The 27,570-nt window shown below is 44.5% G+C and overlaps 2 protein-coding genes across 3 annotated transcripts in view; one reads left to right on the forward strand and one right to left on the reverse strand.

Moving 5' to 3' along the window:
- yipf6 (Yip1 domain family, member 6) overlaps positions 1–1,514 on the reverse strand; it is a 4,309-nt gene extending 2,795 nt beyond the window's left edge. The window contains exons 1-2 of the mRNA XM_062989017.1: positions 1,318–1,514; positions 192–320 (exon numbers count right to left, since the gene is read on the reverse strand). Of these exons, the coding sequence (XP_062845087.1) occupies positions 192–320; positions 1,318–1,350 (162 nt within the window). The 5' untranslated portion in view covers positions 1,351–1,514. The remainder of the gene's footprint in view (positions 1–191; positions 321–1,317) is intronic.
- A 1,400-nt stretch (positions 1,515–2,914) lies between these two features.
- ophn1 (oligophrenin 1) overlaps positions 2,915–27,570 on the forward strand; it is a 34,001-nt gene continuing 9,345 nt past the window's right edge. Inside the window, exons 1-21 of one of the 2 annotated variants that reach the window (XM_062989126.1) lie at positions 2,915–3,513; positions 6,143–6,238; positions 6,564–6,625; positions 7,190–7,261; positions 8,174–8,275; positions 8,717–8,827; positions 9,343–9,447; positions 9,531–9,660; positions 9,940–10,040; positions 10,321–10,412; positions 10,666–10,741; positions 11,989–12,022; positions 12,212–12,274; positions 14,818–14,892; positions 15,918–16,002; positions 16,107–16,165; positions 17,537–17,642; positions 18,400–18,559; positions 18,682–18,820; positions 22,781–23,173; positions 26,577–26,712. In XM_062989126.1, the coding sequence (XP_062845196.1) occupies positions 3,360–3,513; positions 6,143–6,238; positions 6,564–6,625; positions 7,190–7,261; positions 8,174–8,275; positions 8,717–8,827; positions 9,343–9,447; positions 9,531–9,660; positions 9,940–10,040; positions 10,321–10,412; positions 10,666–10,741; positions 11,989–12,022; positions 12,212–12,274; positions 14,818–14,892; positions 15,918–16,002; positions 16,107–16,165; positions 17,537–17,642; positions 18,400–18,559; positions 18,682–18,820; positions 22,781–23,173; positions 26,577–26,712 (2,351 nt within the window). In that variant the 5' untranslated portion in view covers positions 2,915–3,359. The remainder of the gene's footprint in view (positions 3,514–6,142; positions 6,239–6,563; positions 6,626–7,189; positions 7,262–8,173; positions 8,276–8,716; positions 8,828–9,342; positions 9,448–9,530; positions 9,661–9,939; positions 10,041–10,320; positions 10,413–10,665; positions 10,742–11,988; positions 12,023–12,211; positions 12,275–14,817; positions 14,893–15,917; positions 16,003–16,106; positions 16,166–17,536; positions 17,643–18,399; positions 18,560–18,681; positions 18,821–22,780; positions 23,174–26,576; positions 26,713–27,570) is intronic. The other variant, XM_062989127.1, reaches the window with a different exon arrangement.

Below are 27,570 nucleotides of genomic sequence, written 5' to 3' on the forward strand. Positions count from 1 at the left end.
TCCATAAGGAGGTGGTTTGACCAGTTTGGTGTCACAAACTCAACCCCATTTAACTGCTTTGCACTGGAAAGACGACTCAATAAACAAGATACGCTCAATACACTCCGAAATCCTGTTGAAAAGCCTGTTATGGCTGCAAGGGAGGCGAGAGTGTGAGCTTCATGATTTGAGACGCTGGGCAGCAGACTTACGATGGTATCTTTTACAGGTTCGTCTAGTGTAGAGATCTCATCGTTGGCGCTCGGAGAGCTCATGGGCACCGTGATGTCACCCTCCACCGGGATGTCGTCGGCTATGGAGACGTCTGACAGCCCCGCAAACTGCAGAACAATCACACCACTGTTAGAGATTTTACAATTACAGACCAACCTCAACACACCTACAGAACCACAGAACAAACGCTGCACCCTGAGGAACAGTGACGAGCTGGAGGAACACACCCGGTCATCACTGAGATCTTCATTATCATTCATTATTGTCCTTTATTTCTAGTGGGGTGGATGATCAGGGTGTGTGTTAGGTTTGTGTTTGGTGTTACTCTAATCTTTCAACTTTGTATTTCCAGTTCTGAACCTGCCAGCTGTTTATCTGGTCTGTCTAAACACTTTCCACATTTATCTGATTATATAAAGGAAAATACTTGAGGAATAAAAGGAATATTTATTTATTTTAACCCAAACTTGGCACTAAGAACAATGACTGTAAGGAGAGCAGTTAAACCAACTCTATTTATATGGGCACAGAGAAGTCACCAGTTGTAGTAAATTAGAATCAGTTATTAGAATCAGTGATAAGGAAAATAAGGAATAATTTGAAATAATTTAATAATAATTTAAGTACAGAAACGAACTGTTTTCCCTACTGACAACACACTACATCCTACATTTTAATCCTACCAGTATTCAGACAAGCCCCGCCTCCTGTATTTTTATTGGTTGGTTATTCCCAGAGTAGGCTGCCAATTGGACAGCTGAGAGATCGTTCAGACATAATTCACAGCATTAAACACATTAAAAATGCAAATAAATACAGCAGTTAGTAAACTAAAGAAAGAAAAATCGCATACATTGAAAAATCTAATCCTGAATATTAAATACATTAAAAAGATTCGTCATTTCGTCTCCAAAGCGACTGTCAATCACAGAGCAGTGGGCGGGACTAGTCGGAAAACGGGTATTATTATTAAAGCCAACACAGTCCCCCATAGCGAACATTGCTGTGTTTGCAACAACAGCTGACCATCCATCCCGTATAAAACACATTTAAATTCGCGTTTACAGCAGCGTGAGAGACAAAATAAACCTGAAACATTCTTACCAGCGGTTTATTGAACTCCTCAGATTCCGCCATGTTTCACTTCAGCTAGGATCTGCCTGCGTCACCAATCAGGCAACGTCAGCGCAGCGCAGAGACACGGGGGCGCTCAAGAGGGTCAACCTCGCACAAGACTTGCGCAATTACGCAAATAAACCCAAGAAATAAATACATGAAGTAAGTGGATGCCAGTAGGTGGATTCACTACTCTAAACAACCCAAGGTGCGAGTGTGAGTCAGTGAATGACTGCGTTTCATGGATTAGCACTCTGTCCAGAATCTGTATAATAATTATTTAATTACACAAGAACAACAGTAATATCATAGTAATAACAAAGATACAAATGATAACAACAACAATAATAGAAACACTAATAATATAGTAACAACAACAGCAATAATAGTATTATCAATAATTATAGCAGTAGCATTAATAATAATAATAATAATAATAATAATAATAATAATAATAATAATAATAACATCATGGTGTAAATAATAATAAAATGATACATTTGGGGGCCTGATTTTGGCTATTTTAAGTCACTGGAGAAGAAACGAATCAGTGCAGTTACAGTTAAACTGATATAAACAATAAAACTGTTGTTTGTAAACGTGTGTGTGTGTGTGTGTGTGTGTGTGTGTGTGTGTGTGTGTGTGTGTGTGTGTGTGCACTGTCTCTTTAAGAGCAGCTCGGTGTGGGTGGGATTCAGTCTGCTCTCACCAGGGTTGCCAGATTGTGTATTTTGTAAATAACATTTACAGTTTCTGATAAGAAAAAATTGATGTTGAGATCTAAACTCACATGGATCGTGTTACTGCAACCAAACTGTTTTCATCAGGAGCTGTTAGAGGAGAAAACAAAGAAAATAAAAGCAGCAGGACACTTTTTCATACTGCAGAAATGTAACATCCACACGACCATTCAGGCCGATCGTCTCATAGCGTAAGATGACCTTTGCAAGAGACCACTGTTCCATGTAGTTTTTATTGGATCCAGGCAAACTGTTTCTTTTTATAGGAACTATGAGAAGTCAATAACTGTTAGAGACCATTGCACTAATAGAATGACATTGCACAAACTTTTTTACCCTCAGATTAAATAGATGACATTTCTATATTAATTAATTGCCTGTTTTACCACAGCTGTATTCTGGTCAGGGATGCAGTGGGTCTCATTCATTGGGCCAAGGGCAGAAAACACCCAGGACAGGTCGCCAGTCCATTACAGGACACACACACACACACACACACACACACACACACACACACACACTTTGGGCAATTTCTAGTATTTTCAGAACATGCAAACTCCATATAGAAAGGGAATTAAACCCAGGTCCTTGCATGAGGGCAGCTGTAGCCTAGTGGTACTGGACTAGAAATCGAAAGGTCGCTGGTTCTAGCCCCACCACTGCCAGGTTGCCACTGTTGGGCCCTTGAACAAGGCCCTTAACCCTCAATTGTTTAGACTTTATACTGCCACAGCAGTGTAAGAAAGCGTCTGCTAAATGCTGTCAATGTAAGTGCATGTGTGACGGATTAAAAGAGAAATGTCTGGCAACCTGTATCTCGTTAAATCTGGCAACCCTGACCATTGCCCTACCCGCGTTTGACAATTCACCAGTTCACCCACAACAAGGAAAATATATATAGAGAGAGAGAGAGACCCACAGAGAGAGAGACAGCACACACACACACACACACACACACACACACACTCTCTCTCACACACACACACACACACACTCTCTCTCTGTACCCGGGATAGACCGGACTCATCCCGGTTTAGGACCTGCACGGACTGGACTTTGCGGACTGGTTTGAGAGTTGCTGAGAGATCCCAGATCGGATCGGATCATGTAGATCGGACATCAAAGGCGCACGATGGATCGATCTCCGACCAGCTGTGACGTCAGCCGCGCGGCTTATTGATTCGCACATCAAAGCGTTCGGATACAAAAGTCGGATACGTGCGCGTTCACGTGCGTTTGTGTGTGTGTGTGTGCGCGCGTGCCCGCGCCCCCCCCCCCCCCCCGGGCACCATGGGCCCCCCCCCGCTGGAGTTCAGCGACTGTTACTCGGACAGTCCGGATTTCAGGGACCGGATCAAGTGTTACGAAGCGGAGCTGGACAGGACCAGCAGATTCCTCAAAGACGTCATCAAGGACGGGAACAACGTCATCAACACCATCAAAGGTGAGAGAATCGGGACCCCCCCCCCCCCCCCCCCCCCCCCCCCCGTGTGCCCCTCCCCCATCCCAAAATCCCATCCCGTCCCATCTGAGAGTTCCCCAAACTAACCCCGCCTCCTGCATGAGCCTGGACTGTTACTGCGAAGCTCCAGGGTCTCGGGTTCGATCTGTGATCTGCACTGTGTGTGTGTGTGTGTGTGTGTGTGTGTGTGTGTGTGTGTGTGTGTGTGTGTGGAGTTTGGTATGTTCTCCTCAGAGACTCCAGTTTCCTCTTACTTTAATCAAACATGCCAGTAGGTGGGTTGGATTCGTCAGGGGTTAGTGAGTGCAAAAGAATAAATGTGTCCCGTATTGGTCAGGCACTGAGCTCGGGTTACTGTGTGTGTGTGTGTGTGTGTGTGTGTATGTACTTTTGTATGTTCCCCGATATCCTCACGGGCTTTCTCTGTGCAGTCCATTCTTCTTTTACCACTCGTTGACATGCAGAAGGTGGATTGGCCACTCCAAACTGCCCCTGTGTGTAATGAGTAAGTAAATGTTTGTATTCATGCATGGGTTCAGTGTTCCTGGACCCACTGCGACCCTGATCAAGATAAAGCAGTGAGGGAGAATGAATGGTTGATTTTTGATATTGCTGAGCTGGTCCATGCTGGGTTCCATCCTTTCCTAAGGTTGTGGTCTGTGTGAAGTTTGGTATGTTCTCCCCATACTCATACTCTGTGCGGCATTTGGTATGTTCTCCACATACCCCATACTCTGTCTGTGTGGCATTTGTCATGTCATTTAGATGCTTCCCTTAACATGCCGATTGGTGGATTTTCTCCCTGAGTGTTCTTAAAATAGGTTCTGGACCCACCGCAACCCTGGCCAGGATAAAGTGCCTTATAAAGATGAATGAACCTCATTTCATTTGCCTGAGTGTTACTGCAGAGGTGCACAGCTTCAGGATTCCGGGTTTGATCCTCACATCAGGTCACGTCAATATCTGTGTGGTCACTCGCAAACATGTGCAGAAGGTGGATTGGCTGCTGGATATTCCCGCCTGTTGGTGGACGTGCTTCGTTATCCTTTATGCCACCCTACACTGAGAGCAAACTGGAACACAGCTGACCACAGTCGAGCAAGCTTTACATCACCGTGAGAATCAGAAACCACTGCTTCTGCTTTTCTTCACCTGTGTGGTCAGTTATAAAGACGCCAGAGCCAATCGGATTCAGATAGAGCTAAAGTCAGGGGGGAAATGCAACCAAAATGCAGAAGTTGGATTGGCTGCTTTAAATGACCCTTGAAGTTGAGATTATCTGTTGTGATGAGTCAGTAAATGAATCTGTGAGTGTGTGTACACTGTCCAGGGAATCCTTGTATCTTGTTCCCAGTGCTCCTGGTAGGTGCTGGACCCACTGTGACCCTGACCAGGATGAATGAAGGATCACGTGCAGTGACTGTTTCCTGGTTGCAGGTTGTTATTGTTGAAAAGCAGGTTTTTCTTCAGCGTGAAAGTAGAAAACGAGAAGTTCAAAATTCCCCTTTTTTGCCGGTGCGGCGCCTCGATCACGTTTCATTTCCCCAACGATGAGCAAAGTCAGCAAGTCGAGAACCTGAACCCTCCCGAACAAGAACAAGGTTGTGGGCTTCCTAAAGTTCCTGAAGAGTTCCTGAACTCATGTTCCTGAGATAAATAAAGTTTTTTATATTCACATCAATATATTTAGAGAGAGCAGAACAGGATCTGTGTGAGATGAGTTTGATGTGACGACCGTTCAGCTCTGGAGGAAAATAATTTACGGTTCAATGAAAACTGAATCTTCATGTCGTTCGTATGAAGTTACGTCTCAGTGCCTAAATACGGAGCCTTCAGAATCATTTCTACGTTTTGTCGGTGGTTCTGGGTTCTCGGTGCGGCGCTGGTTCAGATCTGACGCGTCCTCGTTCTAAACGTGAGAACATGAGAAGATTAGAACACATCTCAGGTCTGGAGAACCACCGGCGGTTCCTCTTCAGCTCTGAGCTCAGACTCGATGTTTCTGCTGGAGTTCGTTCTGATAACTGGACGAGATTCTGGGACTCCGTCACGTGTCGGATTGAAGCTCCTGCCAAACACATAAGCTGCTGGATGATTGGATGACCTGGACGTTGCCGTCGTTCCGCCTGGTGCTGCAGTTCTTCTGAGAAGGACAGATACGATACGCAGAGGAACCTTCAGCAGGAAGTCGAATTGCTCCGGATATCTGATACTCACTCATGTTGAGCAAGAATGCCTGGCACACAACTGACATTCCAATGCATCCCAGAGCTGTTAAACAGGGCTGAGATCACAGCGCTGTGCAGAAGTTCCTTCACACCAAATCAAACCACATATGGTCACAGCTGGAACAGAAAAGGACCTTCCCCAAACTATTCCTGCAAAGCATATTTATTATTAAGCAAATTATTTGCTTCCTGTCATTAACTGTACACGACACATGCTGGTCAGTAGCATCAAACACAGTATAATGATGTTCAAAACACAACACATGCTGTAAAAACAACTTAAGAAACAAAACACAGAGCCGCCGACCATGCGCATCAGAACAACTGTATAACATCTGCACCGTGTGTGTGTGCGCGTGCGTGTGTGTGTGTGTGTGTGACAGGTTACTCTCTGGCCGTACAGAAGTTCTCTCAGACTCTGCAGACGTTCCAGTTCGACTTCATTGGCGACACACTTACAGACGATGAGATCAACATCGGTGAGTCACATGATCCTCAGGGTGCGCTCTGATTGGCTGCTCGCTGGTTCTCTAGCGGTGCGACCGAAAATAAAAACTCACCCAGTGCAGGTCTGCAAATGTCGTGAGGGTGTGGCACTGCGGTACCGGCCTTAAGGGGGCGCTACATTCACCCACACATCAGTCCTCACCCCCCATCATGCATGAACTACAAATCAAATACTTTACAGAAGTTCTCACCCCCTCCAGACTGTTCAGGTGCTTCCTGTTTGCTTTAGTGACACCTGAGACGTGTGTGTGTGTGTGTGTGTGTGTGTGTGTGTGTGTGTGTGTGTGTGTTTTACAGCTGAATCTTTCCGTGAGTTCGCCGGTCTGCTACAGGAAGTGGAGGAGAACAGAATGATGCTGGTTGGTCGACACCCACACACACTTCCTTTTGTTTATGCTGCGACTGTCAGTTTTTTGCTGAGGTCACTTATCTTAAGTAAACAAACATGCACACACACACACACACACACACACACACACTGCATGTCTTTGGACTGTGGGAGGAAACCAGAGCACCAGGAGGAAACCCCCACTGATACAAGGAGAACATGCAAACTCCACACAGAAAGGAATTAAACAGTGACACCCACCAAGCCACCGTGCTGCCCTACTTCACATCAACACGTCTTTGTACAATATCATGTTTATATTTTCATATCATGTTAAAATAGAGATGCAAACAAACCACACCAGGAATTTCAGGAATAACTGGAAGAAGGAAAGTGGGAATTCTGGAACCTGTCCAGTAATAAACAATCAGCTGAGTCAATCACACCAATCTGATCATGATGATGTGTAATATGTAACAATACCTGTCCATCAGGGTGTGTGTGTGTGTGTGTGTGTGTGTGTGTGTGTGTGTGTGTGTTTAAAACCTGTTCTACTGGAGTCATGACGACTCTGATGATGATTCTCTCTCTGCAGGTACAGAACGCCTGTGATTTACTCATCAAACCTCTGGAGAAGTTCAGAAAGGATCAGATCGGTGTGACAAAAGTGAGCAAAATCACACACACACACACACACACACTCACACATACACACACGCACACACACACACACACACACTCACACACACACACGCACACACACACACACACACACACTCACACACACACACGCACACACACACACACACACACACACACACACACGCACACACACACACACACACACACACACACTCACACACACACACTCACACACACACACATACACACACACACACACACTCACACACACACACACACACACGCACACACACACACTCACACACACACACACACACACACACACACTCACACACACACTCACACACACACACACACACACACACACACTGCAGTGTGGAATGTTGTTCTGATCTGAAGTTTCTGGCAGCAGCAACTTTTCCACGATTTTCCAGCTGCTAACGCTGTCTCACCCTCTCACTGTCTCACTGTCTCACTCTCTCACTGTCTCACTCTCTCACTGTCTCACTTAACACTAAACACGCCGTTTGTGTTAAAAGGTTTTAAAAGACAGAAAGTCGTTTATTGTTTGTGTTTTTAAAACTTTGGTGTCGCTTACAAGCTGAATTTCTAACAGACGTGCAATTACAAAACTTCACCAGCAGATGGCGTTAGAACACAAATCTATCAGCAATATGAGTTTCTGGCGCCATCTAGTGGTGAAGCTGTGAAAGTGCACAAAATATCACAAACAGAAGTGATCAGGATGCGATCTTTAATTTATTTATTTATTTATTTTTTACTGAAAAATAATAAATCACAGAAAAATAACATTACATATTTTAAATGTGTAGGAAAGAAACAATGGACACCAGAGACCCAAACTACACAAACCCATAAACTGTGGACACTAAGGAAATAAAAGTAAGGAGGGTTTTTGTGTGTTTGTGTGTTTCAGGAGAGGCGTAAGAAGTTTGAGAAGGAAAGTGAGAAGTATTACTCTCTTCAGGACAAACACCTGAACCTGTCATCCAAAAAAAAGGAGACACAGCTACAGGAGGTGAGGAAGAAACCGGTGTCTGCTTACTGCTGCTGGAACAGCGACCCCTGCTGTGTGGTCGAGTAGTGCAGTACGTGTGTAAGAGGGGGCGGGTGCTAGTCTGCAGTGTGGGGGTGGAGCAAGTAGCAGAGGTATTAGTATAGAGAATTGAACATGACTAAATTGATGAGAGAAAAAAGGGGGAAACAAAAGCAGCTGAGATTCCTTACACCACATTACTTTGTTTTCATTGCTCAGGGGTCCAGGTTTTGTGCTCTTTATACCGAGTGTTTGCTTTTGTTTTTCATTTCTGTGAACCACGTACATCGTTCTGTTAAGACTGGGTCATCTGGTCCTGTCACGGTTCCACATGCAGTTTGGCCCCCGCTATTTGATGTCTTTAGGACTCTGTTAGTTGCTGCATGTTGTTTGATGTGTGTGTGTGTGTGTGTGTGTGTGTAGGCTGATAAGGAAGTGGAGAAGGAGAAGCAGACCTTCTATGAATCCTCGGTGGAGTACGTCTATCAGATGCAGCAGGTGGAGGACAGGAAGAAGTTCGACATTGTCGAGCCTGTAAGTGTTTATTCTATTATAAACCATGTCAAAAGTATTTGGACAGTCGTGTCTCTGCACCAGCGAGGGCGTGGTTTAGATGGACCACAATCAGTCAATCACAACCCTAATTATTTGACCTCGTTCATTCTTTCTTTTTTCAGTAATAAATATCTTCTTAATTTTATAGAACAAAGGGACTAGAACTCAGACATCGTCATACACATAGTCTGTAATACCTCCTCCACCACGCTTTACAGTACAGGGTCCAACCACACTACTGTAGCCGACTGTATTGATCTCCTGTTACTCCCCAAACCTGGATTCATCCTTCAAAATATAGAAGTGTGACTTGTGACGTTTCCAGTGCTCACTAGTCCACTGATGGTGTGCTTTACACTGACGTCTGTTCATTTTTTGCTTCTCTGAAATCTGGAGACCTTGCTGGGGTCACGGGCGTGGTGATTTTAAGTCTGTGTGCGTCCGTTCGACCGTGGAAACCTGATTCATGAAGCCCGTGTGTGTTTGATTGGCAGGTTCTGGCGTTCCTGCAGAGCATCTTAACTCTGAACAACCTGACCGTGGAGATGACGCAGGACTTCATGCCCTACAAACAGGAGCTACAGCTCAGCCTGCAGAACGTGAGACCATCACATCATATATCACATCTCACCCATAATTCCATTTGATTAATAATGAAGTGACGGGTTTGATGTTGTTGTAGACGCGGAATCACTTTGAGAGTACGAGGGAGGAGATGGAGGAGCTGATGAAGAGGATGAAGCAGCAGATCTTTATCAGACACGGACCACAGCAGCCCACAATCGAGGGTTACCTCTACGTCCACGAGAAATGTAAACACTGTTATTACATCCTTACACTTTATTACACTTTATTATACCTTATTACTTTACCACTTGGGTGGTATCAGCCGGCTGGGCGTCTATGCAGACGTGATCGCTGGTGTCTGAGAGCAGGGTGGCAGAAGAAACCCTGTGATGGACAGAGATGTTACTGATATTACTGCTGAAGTTTGGGAGGTTTGAATCTTAGCTGTGCTATCAGCTGGCCAGGCTTCTACACAGATAAATATTTATGTGTGTGTGTGTGTGTGTGTGTGTGTGTGTGTTCAGGGGCGTTGGGGATGACCTGGGTGAGGTATTACTGTAAATATATGAAGGACAGTAAGATGTTGGTGATGGTGCCACCCGAACAGAAACCTGCAGCCAAACTGGTAACGTGTATACACACACACACACACACACACTCACACACACACACACACACGCACACACACCTATATGAATATCACCCACAATTATGAGCAATAATGTGGAATTTGCTGCCACTCCACTCTTCTGCTCCAGAGTTCGAATGTTCACTGCTTTACACCAACAGGACAGAATGATCCTGAATCATAAGTGCTCACAGGTTCAAACCTGAGATATGTGATGTTTCACGGTCCTGCACCAACACAGACCATGTTCATGGCGTCTCTCTCTCTATTTGTTCAGGTTCCTGTGGAGCTGACTCTGAAGTCGTGCATTCGGCGTAAAAGTGAATCCATCGATAAACGCTTCTGCTTCGACATCGAGATGCTGGAGAGGTGAGACGCGCACGGAGTCACGCATGGCGGCGGGCGGAGGGGGCGGGGCTTTATTTATGAGTAACTGCACACCCCAGTGTGGTTTATTCTGCTTCTGTTATCACAAACACCCCAAAAACTGCTCACATTCTATCATTTATTAGACACGGTCGTGTTTCCCGTGATCACGGACGCTCCTGCAGCCCTCAGTGAGCTCCAGTATTATTATCATATAAAGAAACCTCATTATTTACGGTCACTTTCTCCTCCGCAGGCCGACCGTGACCCTACAGGCCACGTCCGAGTCCAACAGGAAGCAGTGGATCGAGGCCATGGACGGGAAAGAACCAGTAAGTATTCCAGTCCACCATGATGGGCTCCGTCCCAAATTAAGCAACTATAGGCTACTGAATGAGACGAGCAGGCTGTGGAGGATCAGAAGACTGACCACAGGTATCAGTTCCAAAAAAGATGGGACATGCTGTGAAACACTAACAGTAACATAAAGCAGTGCTTCAGAACGGGGTCCGTCTCATTAACATTCTGTCCCAGCTCTTCTGGAATCGATCAGTAAACGTAACGTCACTCGTTCAGATTCCAGCGACCACAACGTCGTGTGAGACCATAACAATGATCACGAGGCATTCTGGGTAATAAACGTCCCTTTTTCCAGACGTTTGGCCGATGCCCCGTATTTCTGATGAGATCGAGCTCATCCTGGAAAACAGTTTTGCATAATTAAGTGGACGCTGGAGGAGGAAGAAACTGGGACTGAGCTGATTGATTCACTCGTACCACAAAGTTTCTAAAGAATCAGGACGGTTCGAACAAAAGTTCACGTTCAGCTCTATAATAGTGGAGATGTTATGCATATGCATGAGTGTGTGTGCTCCTTTTATTTATTATTCATAACTTTTAATATATATATACAGTATATATATATATATATATATATATATATATATATTTATAACTGCAGCAAAACATGGCAGGTAAATATTACACAATAATAATAATAATGATGATAATATAAATTAATGCACAATAATAATATAAAATAATATATAATATTAATGCAGGATAATAATAATAAGAAGAATAAAATAATAATACACAATTAAAATATCAATAAAAAACACCAATAATACATAGCAATAGTACATGATAATAACAATATATAATATTATTATATAAAAATGCAAATACTACACAATAATAATATATAATAATAATAAGCAATAACGATAAACAATAAATAGTAATCATTTATAATATAGAAAAGCAATTACACAATCATAATATTAATAATAAACATAATAACACAAAAATATATAACAATTATGCATGATAATAAGATCTAATTATAAATTGTAATAGTACATAATAATATTATATAATATAGAAAAACAATAATATATAATAATAAAAACATAATTGTGGAAAGCTTTTACAGATAATTGGGGAACAAGTCCATATTCATGCTGATGCTTTTGGACTGATCATGATGATGCGTCCACAAACTTTTGGTACAAATAGTAAATCAGGAAAAATCAGATCGTTTCATAATAGTTTTGTTTTGTTATTTGTGTTTTTATAGATTTATTATTCACCGATACAGAAACAAGCTGAAAGTAAGTACCAGCTTTATTCTCTGTAATTGTGTTTGCATGTTTTAAGGTGTTTTAATGAAAAGTTTAAACAGAAATAAAATAATAAAGTATGTTTTTAGTTTTATGATTTTAATCTGTAATTCACTCTCGGTGTCGGATTTTACATCTTCATCTCCATCCATGATTATTTATTTCTTGTTCTCTCTGCAGTGGAGCTGAATGAGATCGGATTTAAGTTCGTGAGGAAATGCATCAACGCCGTGGACATAAAAGGTAAATCCACCCGGTCCCCACCACGACCCTGACCAGAAACACAGCGCTCGGTGAAGATGTGTGAATTAGGAAGAGCGGAACCACAGCACTCACTCAGATCCGACCAGCAGAGGGCAGCAGTGCGTCACCAAAAATGTGTGTGTGTGTGTGTGTGTGTGCATTGTATAAGTGTGAGTGTGTGTGTGTGTGTGTGTGTATTGTATAAGTGTGTGTGTGCATTGTATGTGTGAGTGTGTGTGTGTGTGTGTGCATTGTATAAGTGTGAGTGTGTGTGTGTATTGTATAAGTGTGTGTGTGCATTGTATAAGTGTGAGTGTGTGTGTGTATTGTATAAGTGTGAGTGTGTGTGTGTGTGTGTGTGTGTGTGACTTGCAAATAGAAAACAGCTCTTCCTCACGGAGAAGAAACAAAAGAAAGAAAAGTAGAGACGAACAAAAGAAAACGCACACACACACACACACACACACATCTATACAGCACACATATATACACTTACACACACAACTATGCAATATACACTTACACCTATATGCACATACACACGTATACAATACGCTCACACAGATAAACAACACACAAACACACACACACACATCTATAGAATGCGCATACATTTACACACACACACACACACACACACGTAGAAACAAAACACAAATCTATAGACTGCACAAACACACTTCCATACACCTATACACACATACACACACTTCTACAATTCACACACATACAAATACACCTTTAAGACACACTTATACAACACACACACACACACATCTACACAATGCACATATACACTTACACACACCTATACATACATACATACATACATACACACACTTGTACAATACACACACATATGAATACACCTTTAAAACACACCTGTACAACACACACACACACACACACATCTATACAATGCACATACACACTTACACACACCTATACAATACACACACATCTATAAAACAGACATACACATACACATTCACATGCACCTACACAGTACACACTTATACACACACACACACACACACACACACACTTATAAACATGCACACACACCTACACACAGAAGTATGTGGACACCTGATCACCCGCCCTGCAGGGTGTGTAATAATCTACAGTACATGACCTGTGGCTCTTCATGGCTGAGCTGTTGTTGCTCCTGGACGTTTCCTCTCACAGTAAACCAGAGCAGCACTCTCTCCATCAGTCTGACTTTGCCGTGTCCACATACTTTTGGCCGTGCGGTGGAACAGAAATCTTTCCGCTGACTATCATGGGGACTCATTAGCATAAAGTCGAGCTCGGCTGAACCCTGGGCGCGGTGCGTAGAGCCGGATTCAGAGCACGGTGCCCGAGGTCGGCACCACCTACTGCCGCACTGAATGAAAATCAGGCCCCCACGAGAGGCGTGGAGCGACACCAGCTCTGCCCCGTCGCCCCCCCTCCTGTTGAACCAAATTTGAGAGGTGCGCTCGGGGTCTCTCAGCTCCTCTGCTGCAGCGACGGAGCCGGCGGAGGTGCAGCGGCACTGAGATTAAGTTTGTGCCCCCCCCTGGATTCCTGCAGCATCTCCTGGTCTGAAGTCAGATGTTCCAGTGATGGAGATGATGCGGAGATGATGTGGAGAAGGTGGTGTGGGTTGTAGATGCACCTGATCCTATAAAAACCTATGAAGTTCTGTCCTCTATACGACACACAGCCAAAAGTATGTGGACACCCGGACTAATAACTGAGTTCAGGTGTTTTAGCTACATCCAGAGCTAGCCAATCCATAAACATAAATCAAATGCTTCCAACTTTGCAGCAACAGTTTAGGGAAGGACCTTACTTGTGCACAAAGCCCTGAGATGAACCCTATTGTACATTTTTGGGGATGCAATCAATCAGCCTAAATTTGCTGTGTCCACATACTTTTGGCCGTTCAGTAGAACTGAAATGTCATGGGGACTCGTGCTTGGCGTTAACATCACCTACTAAACATATTAGACACCTTTGGGATGAATTGGAATGTTGACGGTGAGCCGGGGCTTCTCGTCCAGCATCAGAGTCTGCAAAGGGTTCACAAACTTTTTCTTGTGTTTGAATATATAATGTAGGAGGGCATGGGACTCCTGAGATCGTGGGTTCTGTTCTCGTGTCTGGTCACCGCCCGTAAGAAGTTTAGTATGTTCTCCCAGGCAGATTGACGGCTCTGAGTTACCCCTCAGTGTGAGTAAGCAAGTGTTGACTTATGTGCAGCGTGCGTTCCCACCTCACGTCCATTGTTTCCAGGTGGCTTCGCTCCCACCTCTACCCTGACCGGGGTGGCATTACGGCGCCGGCATCACCTCGGATATCGGATCATCACCTTATAAATATTCACACCCCTAAATTTAATCCAGACCTCGTGTTGAGCACCTGAGTTTGACTGCAGCTCTGCTGTACTTTTCCATTTACACACACACACACACACACACACACACACACACACACACACACACACACACACACACACACTCACACACACACACTTAAACACGCTCTCTCTATTTCAGGTCTGACCCAGGAGGGAGTGTATCGGACTGTTGGCAGCAACATCCAAGTTCAGAAGCTGCTCAACACCTTTTTTGGTGAGCACAGTGTCTTGTAATGTGTGTGTGTGTGTGTGTGTGTGTGTGTGTGTGTGTGGTCACGCTTTTCCATTTACATCCCTAATTCCCGTCTTTCATTCAGACACACACACACACACACACACACACACACTCTGTGTAAGAAAATAAACCCTGAGCCACTTCACAATCACACACAGTTTTTTGTAAAATGTCGCATGAAAATAAAATCAGGTTTTTTATTTTAATGCTGCGACTAAATATAAAAAAAATTATTATTAATTTTCTAAAATCAAATTTTGTTTCCACCGGTGAAGAAGATTCCACACAGTGAGTGTCGATCATGGTGAAGCTGGAGGAGCTTCTAAAGTAGAATAGAACACAATGATGGAACACTTGAGTAGACAAAAAACACCAGTTCCATCACTTCATAGAACCACAAATCGTCCCCGGACAGGAGCAGCAGACGAGATCTTACACCTGGCTCTCATGATGGGTCTCATGATCAGGAAGCTCAGAGAGGAACCAGCAGGACGACCTGAAGGCGGCAGGAACAACATCAGCTACATGGAGAACCATCAGCACTTACCTGCAGCCAAATAAAACTAAAATAAAATCATGAAGAGTTGAAACGTGAAGTGTGGTGGTGGGTGCATCATGTTACAGAGCTGCTTCTCTGCAGACCTTACTGAGTACACTACACGTCTTCTGGTTAGTCCTGTACTGACACTACTGACCACGTCTGAGGGAGCGAGAGGGTCGGGCAGGAATCTCCTCACTGCTGCAACTGCACCGTGAGTCCTATAGCCAGCCGAGCAGTGGAGGAATGTGGACCGAGTAGCTGTGCATGCAGCACAAGTAGTGAGATTGCACAGGGGAATTGGATATATCCAAATCTAGGCTAGACATAATAGAAAAAATACAAAGAAAAACAACAGTGTGAATGTGAATGTGTTTTACTTTTATCTCTGTGCTATAAACGACAGGAAGTGCCTGAATAATGTGTGTGTGTGTGTGTGTGTGTGTGTGTGTGGGTGTGTGTGTAGACTCCAAATGTCCAGGTGATGTAGATCTAAATGGTAATGAGTGGGACATTAAAACCATTACGAGTGCCATGAAGTTCTACCTGCGGTAAGCACACACACACACACACACACACACACACACAACACACACACACACACATAATTAGATGGTTTGCACTCGTAAATGTGTGTGTGTGTGTGTTGGCACAGGAGCCTGAGTGAACCACTTATGACCTACAGCCTGCACCAGGACCTTATCAGCGCCGCAAGTATGAACACACACACACACACACACACACACACACACACACACACAGAGAGACTCTCTCTCTCCTCTCTCACACACACACACACACACACACAGAAAAAACACTTGTACATTTCATGTCCCACTTTGCCTTTAAATACAATACGCAGTGTGTGTGTGTGTGTTTGTGTAGTTGTGTAATGTGTAATGTTTGTGTGGTTGTGTAATGTGTGTGTGTGTAGGTTTCAATTTCACTCTTTTAATTCTACCATGAACAGATGCAGCCGACTGTAATGGCTTGCAGCAACACCAATACACACATTACACACATTACACACACACACACACACACACATTAGATGACTTTTTACCAAAACACACACACACACACACACTTACACACACACACACACACTTACACACACACGCATGGAAAGTTCTCGAATGTTTATTTCTTAATTCTTGGTGTGGTGATAAAAATGTGTGTGTGTGTTACAGTAACCAAGTGTTAACCACATAGTGTTTGTGTGTTTGGTGTGTGTGTGTGTGATGGGTTTACTTTAGTTTAGTAAAACTCGCACCATCTGTTTATAATAAAATTGGGCGAGAGACCTTATGAATGACTGAGAGAGAGAGAGAGAGAGAGAGCGCTTCCATTAGGTATATTGTATTGGCACCGTCGCTCCGTATCGTCGTGCCAACGCGGCCATAAATTCAATCAAATTAAACCAAACAGATCAAAGCAAACCATCCGGGTACCGTAGCCGCGCCCCCCTGCCCATGCCACCCGTCGTGGGTGCCAGCTTCCAAACTGTGCTGGTACAGCTCAAGCTTCCGCAGTGACCATCAGAGGTGGCGGGTTCCAATCCCGGCACCACCGTAGCGAAGCCCATGGGCGACGGCTTTCAGCACCTTCCACCCAAAACCTGATCCGTTCCACGTAGGCCTGTTCATACCAGCCGCCAGCTGCAGTTGATCCTGACGGGCGAGGACATTCTAGAACATCCTGCACCACCATGTTCACTGTCTGACTGCCCATTCTGACCCCGCCCATTTTAGCGAACCCAGAGCGATCAGCTGTACGATTCGGGACGCTGCACCTGAACGACGCTGCACCTGATCCATGTTAGTTAAGCAGAAGGGTGGAGGCACCACCCACACCCTACAATACTGGCTGTTTAGTGTGGAGTGGGTGGCAAACTCCTGAACTGGCGTGTGTGTGTGTGTGTGTGTGGTTAAAACACCTCTGGTTTAATCTCTTAATTACTCAGATCAGTCCAGATTTGCACGATTGCTTCTTCACACACACACACACACACACACACACACACACACACAGTCTGCAGTCTTAACCTCTGTGTGTGTGTGTGTGTGTGTGTGTGTGTGTGTGTAGAATCGGAGAATCTGGATTACCGCTTGGGGGCGCTACACTGTCTGGTGTACAAACTGCCGGGACAGAACCGTGAGATGCTGGAACTCCTGATCAAACACCTGGTCAGGTAACACACGCACACACACCTCTGGAACAGGAAGGACCATCCCTAAACTGTTGCTGCACAGCTGGAAGCACGTTTCCTTTATATAACTGATTTATTACAGCTGTTAGTAACTGCTCTGACTGAATCACATGAATTCAGATATTAGAAGACGCGTCCCGATACTTTTGCTCACACGGTGTATAAAGCTCTGGTCTGAAGGCCGTGATGAGGAAACACGTGTTGTGTAATGTGTGGTGAACACGTGCTTGCCAGGACGCATCTCTCAGATTAAACCCTCGCTCTCGGCCCCCTGGGTTCGTGTGTAAACATGAGCGACCCCGACACGGATCTATGGTGTTCTCATTCAGCCGTGACGGACAGTGACTGATGGTGACCGACGGCTCCGGGGTTTGCGGTTCGGATCAAAACGTGTAAATATTTGTGAGCTCTGAGTGGGAGCTGGTAAACAGGCGGATCAGACGGAGATCTGAAGGGATTTGGTTTGTGGTGCTGGTGCAGGATGGTTCAGACTCTCGTGTTGTGACAGTTTAGTGACGGGACTTCAAACATCCTTATGATCACGATCTGTCCCCGTCTACACTGTCCTCGTCTCTCCGTCCACACTCTCCCTGTCCACACTGTTCCATCCACACTGCCTGTCTCTCCGTCCACACTGTCCCCATCCACACCATCCACAGTCTCGTCCACACTGCCTCATCTTTTTATTATTCTAACGTCGTATCACTTTATTTGATTTAATTTGATTGTTTATTTGCAGCGTTTGCAGCCACAGCGGTGAGAATCTGATGACGCCGTCTAACATGGGCGTGATATTCGGCCCCACTCTCCTCCGAGCCGAAGAGGAAACGGTGGCGGCCATGCTGGACATCAAATTCCAGAACATCGTGGTGGAGATCCTGATCGAGGATTACAATAAAGTACCGAAGTCTCGATAAATCTACAATAAATCATCCACGTTATTAATAAAACTGATTTACAATGAGAATCTTTGATTTCTGTTTTTACTGTGTTTTATAACCGCGTCTCTATTTGACGTTAGATCTTCAGTGGTCCTCCAGAAGAAAGCTCCGCCCCTCCGGTCCCGCCCCCCAGAGTGACGCCAAGGAAACGACAGCCAATCACCATTTCCAAACGGCCGCCGAGGTTTTACCCCGCCTTCCAGCCGCCGGCCTACGAGAGTAAATAAAGATTTTATCATCATTAATCCTCCTAATTCCATCTGATAACCTGCTTCTATTTGATCAGAACCACTCAATTTATTAACAAATAATATATTTACTTTTATATAAAACTAAAGTTTAATAACATTTTTTTATTAGATTTTATGTGAAAGCGTAAAAAATGATCATTAATAATTTGTTAAACAGATTTTTAAAAAGATTTTCTATTTTTAATATTTCTTAATTCTTTTATCATTTTTCATATTTTTCTATCTTCATTTTTATCGTTATTTTTTACTTTTATCCAAATAAATTTATACTTTTTAACATGTTTTATTTGCAAAAGTGTCTCAGAATATTGTTTGTAATTAAATAACATTTTCCTCCTCACCTTTCATCATCTTCATCTTTATTCTCTTGATTTATCTTATATTTCTTTATATATTTTTACTTTTATATAAAATTATTCTTCTTATTCTAAAAAAACTGCATTATTTTATTAATTGTGTTTTACAATTTTATCCACAAATGCATCTGTAAATAAAAGTCGTAATAAAGGCAAAACAAATTAAATTAAAAAATAATTTTAGCTCATTTTTAATGTTTAATCTACTTTTAATAAAATCTTTATATTTTGTATTTGAATTACGACATTTTCTTTTCTTTTATTCTCATAGTTTTTATACTAAATTAATATTTTGTAATTTTTTTTTGTAAAAACAGAAGTTTTAATAGATTTTATTTCTAGTTAAATGAATAAAACACAATTCTGTAGAATAATTCTAATTAAATTTTTATTAAAATAATTGATGCAATATTATAATATTTAAAAATAAAAACGTAATAGTAGCAACATTATGATTATTATTATTAAAAATAATAAAAATAACAACAGCAGTAGGAATAACCTGTGTGTGTGAGTGTGTGTGTGTGTGTGAGTGTGTGTGTGTGTGTGTGTGTGTGTGAGTGTGTGTGTGTGAGTGTGTGAGATGTTCTCTGCCCACACTGTGTTTAGAACCGTTACACACCAGCTACACACCGTCAGCACGTCAACACACTCAGTGTCTGAGAAACAAAGGCCACATTTACACTCCATAGCCAAAAGTATGTGGACGCCACACACACACACACACACACACACCCTGATTCTCCTCACACCAGCCCTGGAACTGCTGTGGATCATACTGAGCTGGAGAAGATTAAGATGTTATCGATTATACTGTTGGGAGAAATGGAAGTAAATCCCTGCAGTCATGATCCAAAGTCCAGTAGAGAGGTTCCCAGGAGAGTGAGGGCTGATACAGCAGCTGTAAATATCATCTTCATGTTAATGCTCCTGCTGCTGGATGTGATGCTCAGGTGTCCACACACTTTTAGCCATAAATGCAGCACAAACAAATCAAGTGTGTGTGTGTGTGTGTGTGTGTGTGTGTTTAAGTCATTGGGTTTAAAGTGGGCTGTTTTCAGTTGAGAGCTTTTAAAGCGGCGGTGATTTGATGCCAAGGACAACAGCTGCATGGGCGACCCAGTCTGCACCTCACACACTCTCACTCTCTCTCTCTCTCTGTGTGTGTGTGTGTGTGTGTGTGTGTAAGAACTAGCCAAAACTTTACTGATAATCTGTATGTCATACACACACACACACACATACACACACACACACACACACACATACACACACACATACACACACACAATATACAAAGTCAAAATACACAGCTGTGTGCTCAATCCTGCCAACATCGGACAAAAAACATTTGGGCCTGTGCACACACACACACACTCACACACACACACACTCACACACACACACACACACACACACACTCACACACACACACACACTCACACACACGGTAAATAACACAGCATTATTATTAATTACTGTTATTCTAAACAGTTTGGATATAAAATTAAGAACGAGAGCGTGTTAACAACAAGATAAAAACAACTTCTGGTTCAATTTGCAGATTATTATGATTTTCACTTAATTTTATTATTATTTATTATTATTATTATTTGTTGTTTATTAACATTATTATTAATATTATTATTAACGTAACATAACAGCAGGGGTGGGTGAGGGTTTTCTGGGGATGTAGAGGGTGGGTGAGGGTTTTTTGGGGGGTTAAGGGGTATGTGAGGGTTTTCTGAGGGGGTGTAGGGAGTGGGTTAGGGGTTTTGGAGGGGGGTGGGTGAAGGTTTTGGAGGGGTGTAGGGGGTAGGTGAAGGTTTTCTGGTGGATGTAGGTGGTTGGGTAAGGGTTTTTGGGGGGTGTAGGGAGTGGGTGAGGATTTTTAGGGGGTGTAGGTGGTGGGTAAAAGTTTTGGGGGGTGTAGGGGGTAGGTGAAGGTTTTCTGGTGGATGTAGGTGGTTGGGTAAGGGTTTTTGGGGGGTGTAGGGAGTGGGTGAGGATTTTTAGGGGGTGTAGGTGGTGGGTAAAAGTTTTGGGGGGTGTAGGGGGTAGGTGAAGGTTTTTTGGGGGGTGTAGGGGGTAGGTGAAGGTTTTTTGGGGGTGTGGGGGGTAGGTGAAGGTTTTTTGGGGGTGTGGGGGGTAGGTGAAGGTTTTTTGGGGGGTGTGGGGGGTAGGGGAAGGTTTTCTGAGATTGAATGTAGATGAATGTAAAGTTCAGCGTCTCTGCGAGCTCTTCATTAGTTCCTCTCTGGTACCTTTAATTAGAGGAACACGTCCGAATGTAAATGTCCGGATGAGAAGCTCAGAAGTTCCTCTGGACGTGTGAGTAGATGCTCGGTGGAACAGGTTCCGTTTAAGTGCCCTGTCACCGCAGCGAGAGGAACATAATTGTAGCCCAGCGTTATCATATTAGCTTGATCATTAGAGCGTGAAGAACTATTGTAGAGCTCGGAGACTACTTTCACTCTCGAAGTATTTGGACGGGGGGAGTTCAGTGGATTGGGAACTGGACTGTTAACTGGACCTTAACCCTATATGTGAAGAAACATAGTTCAAGAGTGTGTCTGTTGGACTTCAATGTAGAAGAACATCATGATGGATCTATCGTTAGATCTTAATAACCCTTATCGTTCCTTGTAAGGGTGCACTAGTGTTCCAGCCAGGGTTGACGTGACACCTTCATTAGAGAAACATAATTGTAGCTTGAAGGTTCTTCAAATCAGAGGAACAGTCCTGGACAGGAACACCATTAAGATCCATCGTTAATCCTCAATATTGAAGACCTCAATGTGGCCAGAAGTCTGCAGACCTGAGCATAAACTTGGCTTGAGTAGCTGACTTGAGGTCAGGGCCTTGTACGGGCTGATGGACCCCTAATCTAGGGTTTGAAGGTGTCGACGCTGGGTTGGAACCTTTAAGGGTTCTTCTGTTGTACCATTCACCATGTGAGATACTATTAAGGAGGGCATGTCACTGAGGTGGCACCTTCTGGGTACTTGTAGAGGTTTTGTAGCGCAGCGAACAGGAACTTAAGTGTACCTTAAAGACCTCTTTTGTACCTCAGAGGGTACAGTTTGAGGCAGTACAAAGCCTCGTCACTGTGGTGGTTCCCATGCGAATACTCGCTCGTACCTTTCACTGTGAGGAGGAAAATTTAGAGGAACTTTATAAATGGAGGTAACGGAACCTTAAGTGCTCTGTTTTAGCTTCAGGACGTTATTAATGTCCTTATTTACTCCTCGAGGACGTCCGCTGTACCGCCGAGGCTACGTTTACATCGTTTGTACCGGGGGAAATGAAGTGTACCTCTAGCTTACTCTGACAGCGTAGCTTTAATAATAATATCTGCAAAAAATCAGCGGGGAGTCGGCGCACCGTCGGGATTCAGATTTCTGGGCCGCTGGTCGTGGCTGGAAATAATTTTAGCCGGGATGCTTCATGCCAAGTGTACCAACCAGGGTTTGGACAAGGCGCAGGTGGTCAAATGGTGATCGCAAGAGTCAGTTATTAAATAAATAAATAAATGAATATTTTCTGTAATCTCCTTCGTCTCTCTCTTGCAGGCGGAGAGCAGAACGGCAGCGCCCACAACGGCTCCGATTCCGGAGGGGACGCCAACAGTGCCAGTCCTGTTCCGCACCAGAGGACGAGAATAGCCCCTCCAAACATCGCCCCGCCATCCATCCCAACGTCCACTCCTTCCAACCCTCCAGCCCTCCCTCTGTCCCCGCCTCGACTTCCCGCGCAGCGCCACACCGCCCACCTCAAACCGGGCGTACGGCAGGACCGCTTCTCCGACTCCGAGGTCTCCAAGATCGTCTCCAGGATGCAAGATGGGGGTCAAAGGCTGGACCCGGCGGCCACGGGCAACGGGGAGTCGGGAGCGCCGGTGGTATACGCCCAGTGCTTCCAGAGCAGGAAGCCTCCACAGAGGGTCGTCACGGGAACCAAAGAGGGTAACCAGTCAGCGCCCGACACTCACTGGCACAATGACTGTGGATAATTAATCATGAATTCATCAGTTCTGATTGATTTTGCTCGTTAGTGAATGAAGAGCTGCTGCTTTAATTATAGTCCAGGAAGTTCAGGTCTGTTGATCAGCCAAAGCTTCAGTGCAAATGTAAATCCCCTCTTTGCATTGTCCTAATTTGGATATAATTTGGAGATTTGGTGGAAACGGTCTAGCATGTAAGATCCCTCAGCTACCCAAGAACTCCCCGTCCCGGTCATACCAGGTCTTTGGATGCGGAACCTTTGACCCTTCGTGGTGCGTTTAGAGATTTGGAGCAGGATGATGTTCTGGTTTGGATATCAGGAGAGTTCTGATGATTCACTTCAAAGAGATTCAACCCAATTTAGATCAGAATAATGAGGCAGTAAATAATCTTCATTAGGTTAGAGTCGGACTCGCCTCATTTAGAGGTTCTGGACCTGGTTCTGGACCTGGTTCTGGAAAGGTTCCTGTTTGGGACATTAAGACATCTGCAGCAGCTCTTATCAGAGTTCTCATTCACCGCCAGGTTGAAGAGGTTCCAGGAAGACGTCTTGAGTTGTTGCTGAGAGATTTGGAGCAGGTTCTGGAACCCTTTTAGCTACAGTTCAGTCTGGGACCGGAGCCGTAGAGCGCTGCCAGGTCGAATCCTGAACTTGCTGGGTTGAATCCTGGTGGCCTTGTTTGACCAGTAGATTTGGGAGCTGGATCTGGAGGGGTCAGAGTTTTGGGTCAGGGTTTTGGGGGGTCTAAATGAATTTCAGGTTCACACTTTAGAAGGGAGGAGGTTTATATCTGCTGGACGTTCTAATTGAACCCTTTTGGACCTGGACAAGGTTCCTGAAGGACTTCTGGTTTGAGCTGGCGCAGGGTGATTTGGACCAGGTTCTGGAAGGACAGTATTAATAGCTTTTCCGGCTGGTCAGTCTTGGTTTTCTGTTTATTATTTTTGTCAGTTCAGGACATTTGGAGGTTGGCTGATATCCTAAAAGTGCCGCTGATTAATTTGCTGGTTTGAATCGTTGGGGTGGTGGTGGTGGTGGTGGTGGTGGTGGTGGGGGGGGGGGGGGGTAATTAAGGTGTGGATCCCTGATGGAGCATTAGGATGTGAAACCTTGATCTAGATTCTGAACAGATCTCTGGGACGTCTGAAGCTGATAATTCATTCAGCTCTGATTCTGAGTGGAACAGAACCCGGAGAGATCGTCATTAGGAGGTTCTGGGTCCGGTTCTGAAACCAGCTCTCTGGTTTTAATCTGGGTTTTGGACATGAAGATGTTTGCAGCAGCTCGTGATGAATTTTTGGTTCATGCTGTAGTTGTGGCATGAAGAGGTTTGAACCGCTTCCCAGAGAAGCTCTTTTTATAAAGCCTCGCTGGTGCGTCCACCAACTTTAAATACCTTCTTCATCCGAAATTCCTCTCGGCCGAGGTTCCAGGAAGACGTTTTGAGTTGTTGCTGAGAGATTTGGACCAGGTTCTGGAATGATTTTAGCTCGGTCTTGGATCAGAGCCGGTTTTGTTCCAGGTTTGGCAGAATTTCTGATGATTCACTTATACAACGTTTGTCCTAATTTGGATACGAGTCCAGAAATGAGTTCTGATATTTGTGGACTGGGTCCTAAAGGGTAGCAGATTCTAATCCCAATGCTGGTTTGAATCCTGGTGGCCTCATTAGGAGATTCGGAGATGGATTTGGAAAGGTTGGTGTTTTGGACATTAAGAGGGTTGCAGCAGGTTCCTGGTCTCAAAAAATCACGTTTTTAAAAACCCTAGTTGGTACATTTACCAGTTTTGTACAGTAGAACCCTCACAGAGTTCCTGTTTAAGCTCTGCTGGATTTGGACAGGGTTCCAGAAAGACATTGGGGTTTGGATCAGGTCCCAAAACTTACTCACATTAATAGAGTTCCAGTTTGAACCATTTTGGATTTAGACAAGGTTCCAGAAAGGTTTGGGTTGATGCTGGACGGTTGATGATGCAGTCGGAGACTTGGACCAGGTTCTGGAAGGTCATTAATAGCTTCTCCAGAGGTGTTTGGTCCTGACAAATGGTTGTTGAATCGTTTTTTGGGCATTGAGAAGTTTGGAGCAGGTTCTAGTGTGTTCAGGAGTGGTTCTTGGACTAAATTGTTCTAAGGACAGTTAGAACTTTGGACCTGGTTCTGGACCAGGTTTAGAAGAACTGCTAATGATTCATTCAGGAGTTCCGGTAGGTCTGGGATTACCTGGAACTGCTGGCCACAGGGGAGGAATCTACCCTCCACATGATGCCCATTTATCACAGGGCAAAGCCTGCCGGCTCCTACCTAGTGCCAGCGTAGAACAGCTAATGTGTCTATCGGAATGTTCTGGGAGGCTGTGGGGAACCGGGGCAGCCAGATAAAAACCAACACAGACACAAACGTCGGGGTGAAACCCGCTCCCTCAGTTTTTCCCCGTGTTGCAGTGCGGCACCCAAACTAGCAGCTGCGCCAGCGTGCCAGCGTGCCAGCCTAGATCCATTTATTCATTTGAAATTCAGTTTGAGGTCATTTGGAACAGATTTCTGAAGGAAACGGCGTTTCATTACCGCCGCTATATCACATCAATTGAACCGGGTCCCAAAAAAACCCCCTCCAATTCACTCTGCTTCCAGAGAGGAACTGGGATGAATTCTGCCTAAATGAAGTGTTACTGGACCTGGTTCTGATAAATGTTAAAAAATGGCAGTTTTTAATGCTAAGTGGAAAGGTTCTGAGTCAGATCCCAGTGGCTTTTTTGATTTGTAAACTGGTTGCGGCGTGTCGAGATTTTAAACGATCTCTTGTTTGACCCTTTTTTTAGATTTTGGGAGGATTCCAGGATCCTGATTAGGGCATACAGAGATTTGGATGTCTGGTTTGGTGCTGGAATGGTGACTGGTCTGGTACCAGATTTGAGGGGATGACGTTGCTGGTATACTGTTCACATCAGGTTGGACCACATTTAGGAGGTGGTTCTAGGTTAAATCCTGCTTTTGGAATTAGTTTTAGGATCAGGTCCCTGATCTAATTTTATTTTTAAGGCTTCACGAGTCTAAATGATTCAGTGATTCGGTGATTCAGTGATTCATGCTGCTGAAACAAGAGCTCCTGAACCAAATTCAAGAGGAGTTTCTGGTTCAATCTTTTCGTTTGGACCTGGTCCTGGTCCTGAAGGTTTCTGGATTAAATCCTGCTTTATTTTTAAAATAAAGCACGAGGCACAAATCCCAGTAGTTTTGGGTCGCTGATTCTCCTGCAGGCTTCGGTTGGAATCCCGATCGGTTCGGTTGTGTGTTTTGGTTCTGAGTGCAGACTCGGTTCTGGTTCTGAAGAACTGAGACTTCTTGTGTGTTTTTGTGTAACAGCAGAGAGCGATGGGCTGAAGTGTCGCTCCGTCTACGAAAAAGCTGCTATCAGTCGACCGCCAACACGGCCCCCGGACCCGCCGTCACGATGTCCGACAAATCAGAAAGCACAAAACGAAGATGCGGCGACATCCTAGTGAGTACAACACACACACACACACACACACACACACAAACACACACACACACACTTTCATGCAAACCAGAGGAAGGCATGAAAATGAATCCAACATGCAAAATAATTTCAAGCCTTCCAGAGTGAAAGAGAAAGTCGAGTGAAAAGCGTTGGTGTGCAGTAGTGTAACCTGAGGAGCTAAAACTGCTTTAAAACACCAAACAAATCCTGAAGCTGTTCAGATTCCTTCCAGAACCTCACCAGCACCAGTACAGGAGCTTCAGTATTAGGCTCCTCAGTGCTGTAAACTTGCAGGTGAGCCGTTTAGGTCAGACCTGTCAGTCCTGAACCGCCGTGATCACGTGTGGCTTGAGTACGTTCCGTCCAACCCCGACGTCCTTCCTCCATCTCCACATCCTAAGCGAATCTTTCTGAACCCGTCAACAAAGTGAGCATTACCACAAAGTGCAACCAGATGACCAGAGATGACATAGTTTTGACACTTCAGGGTGGATCCATCACGGCTCTGTCATGACTGGAGGCGTAATTGGCGAATTAAGAGCTAAAAAAGACGATGGAACGGGGCGGAGGCTGAGTGGAAATTGGACAGTTCGCCCACGTTAAAAGTCGCGCCCTGCTATGCGGCCTGTTTTGGCCAGCAGAGGGAGCATGGAGTCTTTTAATAATGCGCTCCAGGTGGAAGGTCTTCTATAAATATCACGACTCCATTTTGTCTTCTTTGTCAGCGCGTTAGCTGGCTCTGTTGATTTCTGGAAATGTGCCCCGGTGTTCCGGCCCTGTAAAGGAACTTGCCGTTAAGGGTCGGCTACGGGTGGCGCAGAAAGTTCCCTCACAGTCGTCTTTCCGATAACTAAGTCA

This window comes from Trichomycterus rosablanca, chromosome 26 (assembly GCF_030014385.1).
Source record: "Trichomycterus rosablanca isolate fTriRos1 chromosome 26, fTriRos1.hap1, whole genome shotgun sequence".
NCBI lineage: Eukaryota > Metazoa > Chordata > Actinopteri > Siluriformes > Trichomycteridae > Trichomycterus > Trichomycterus rosablanca.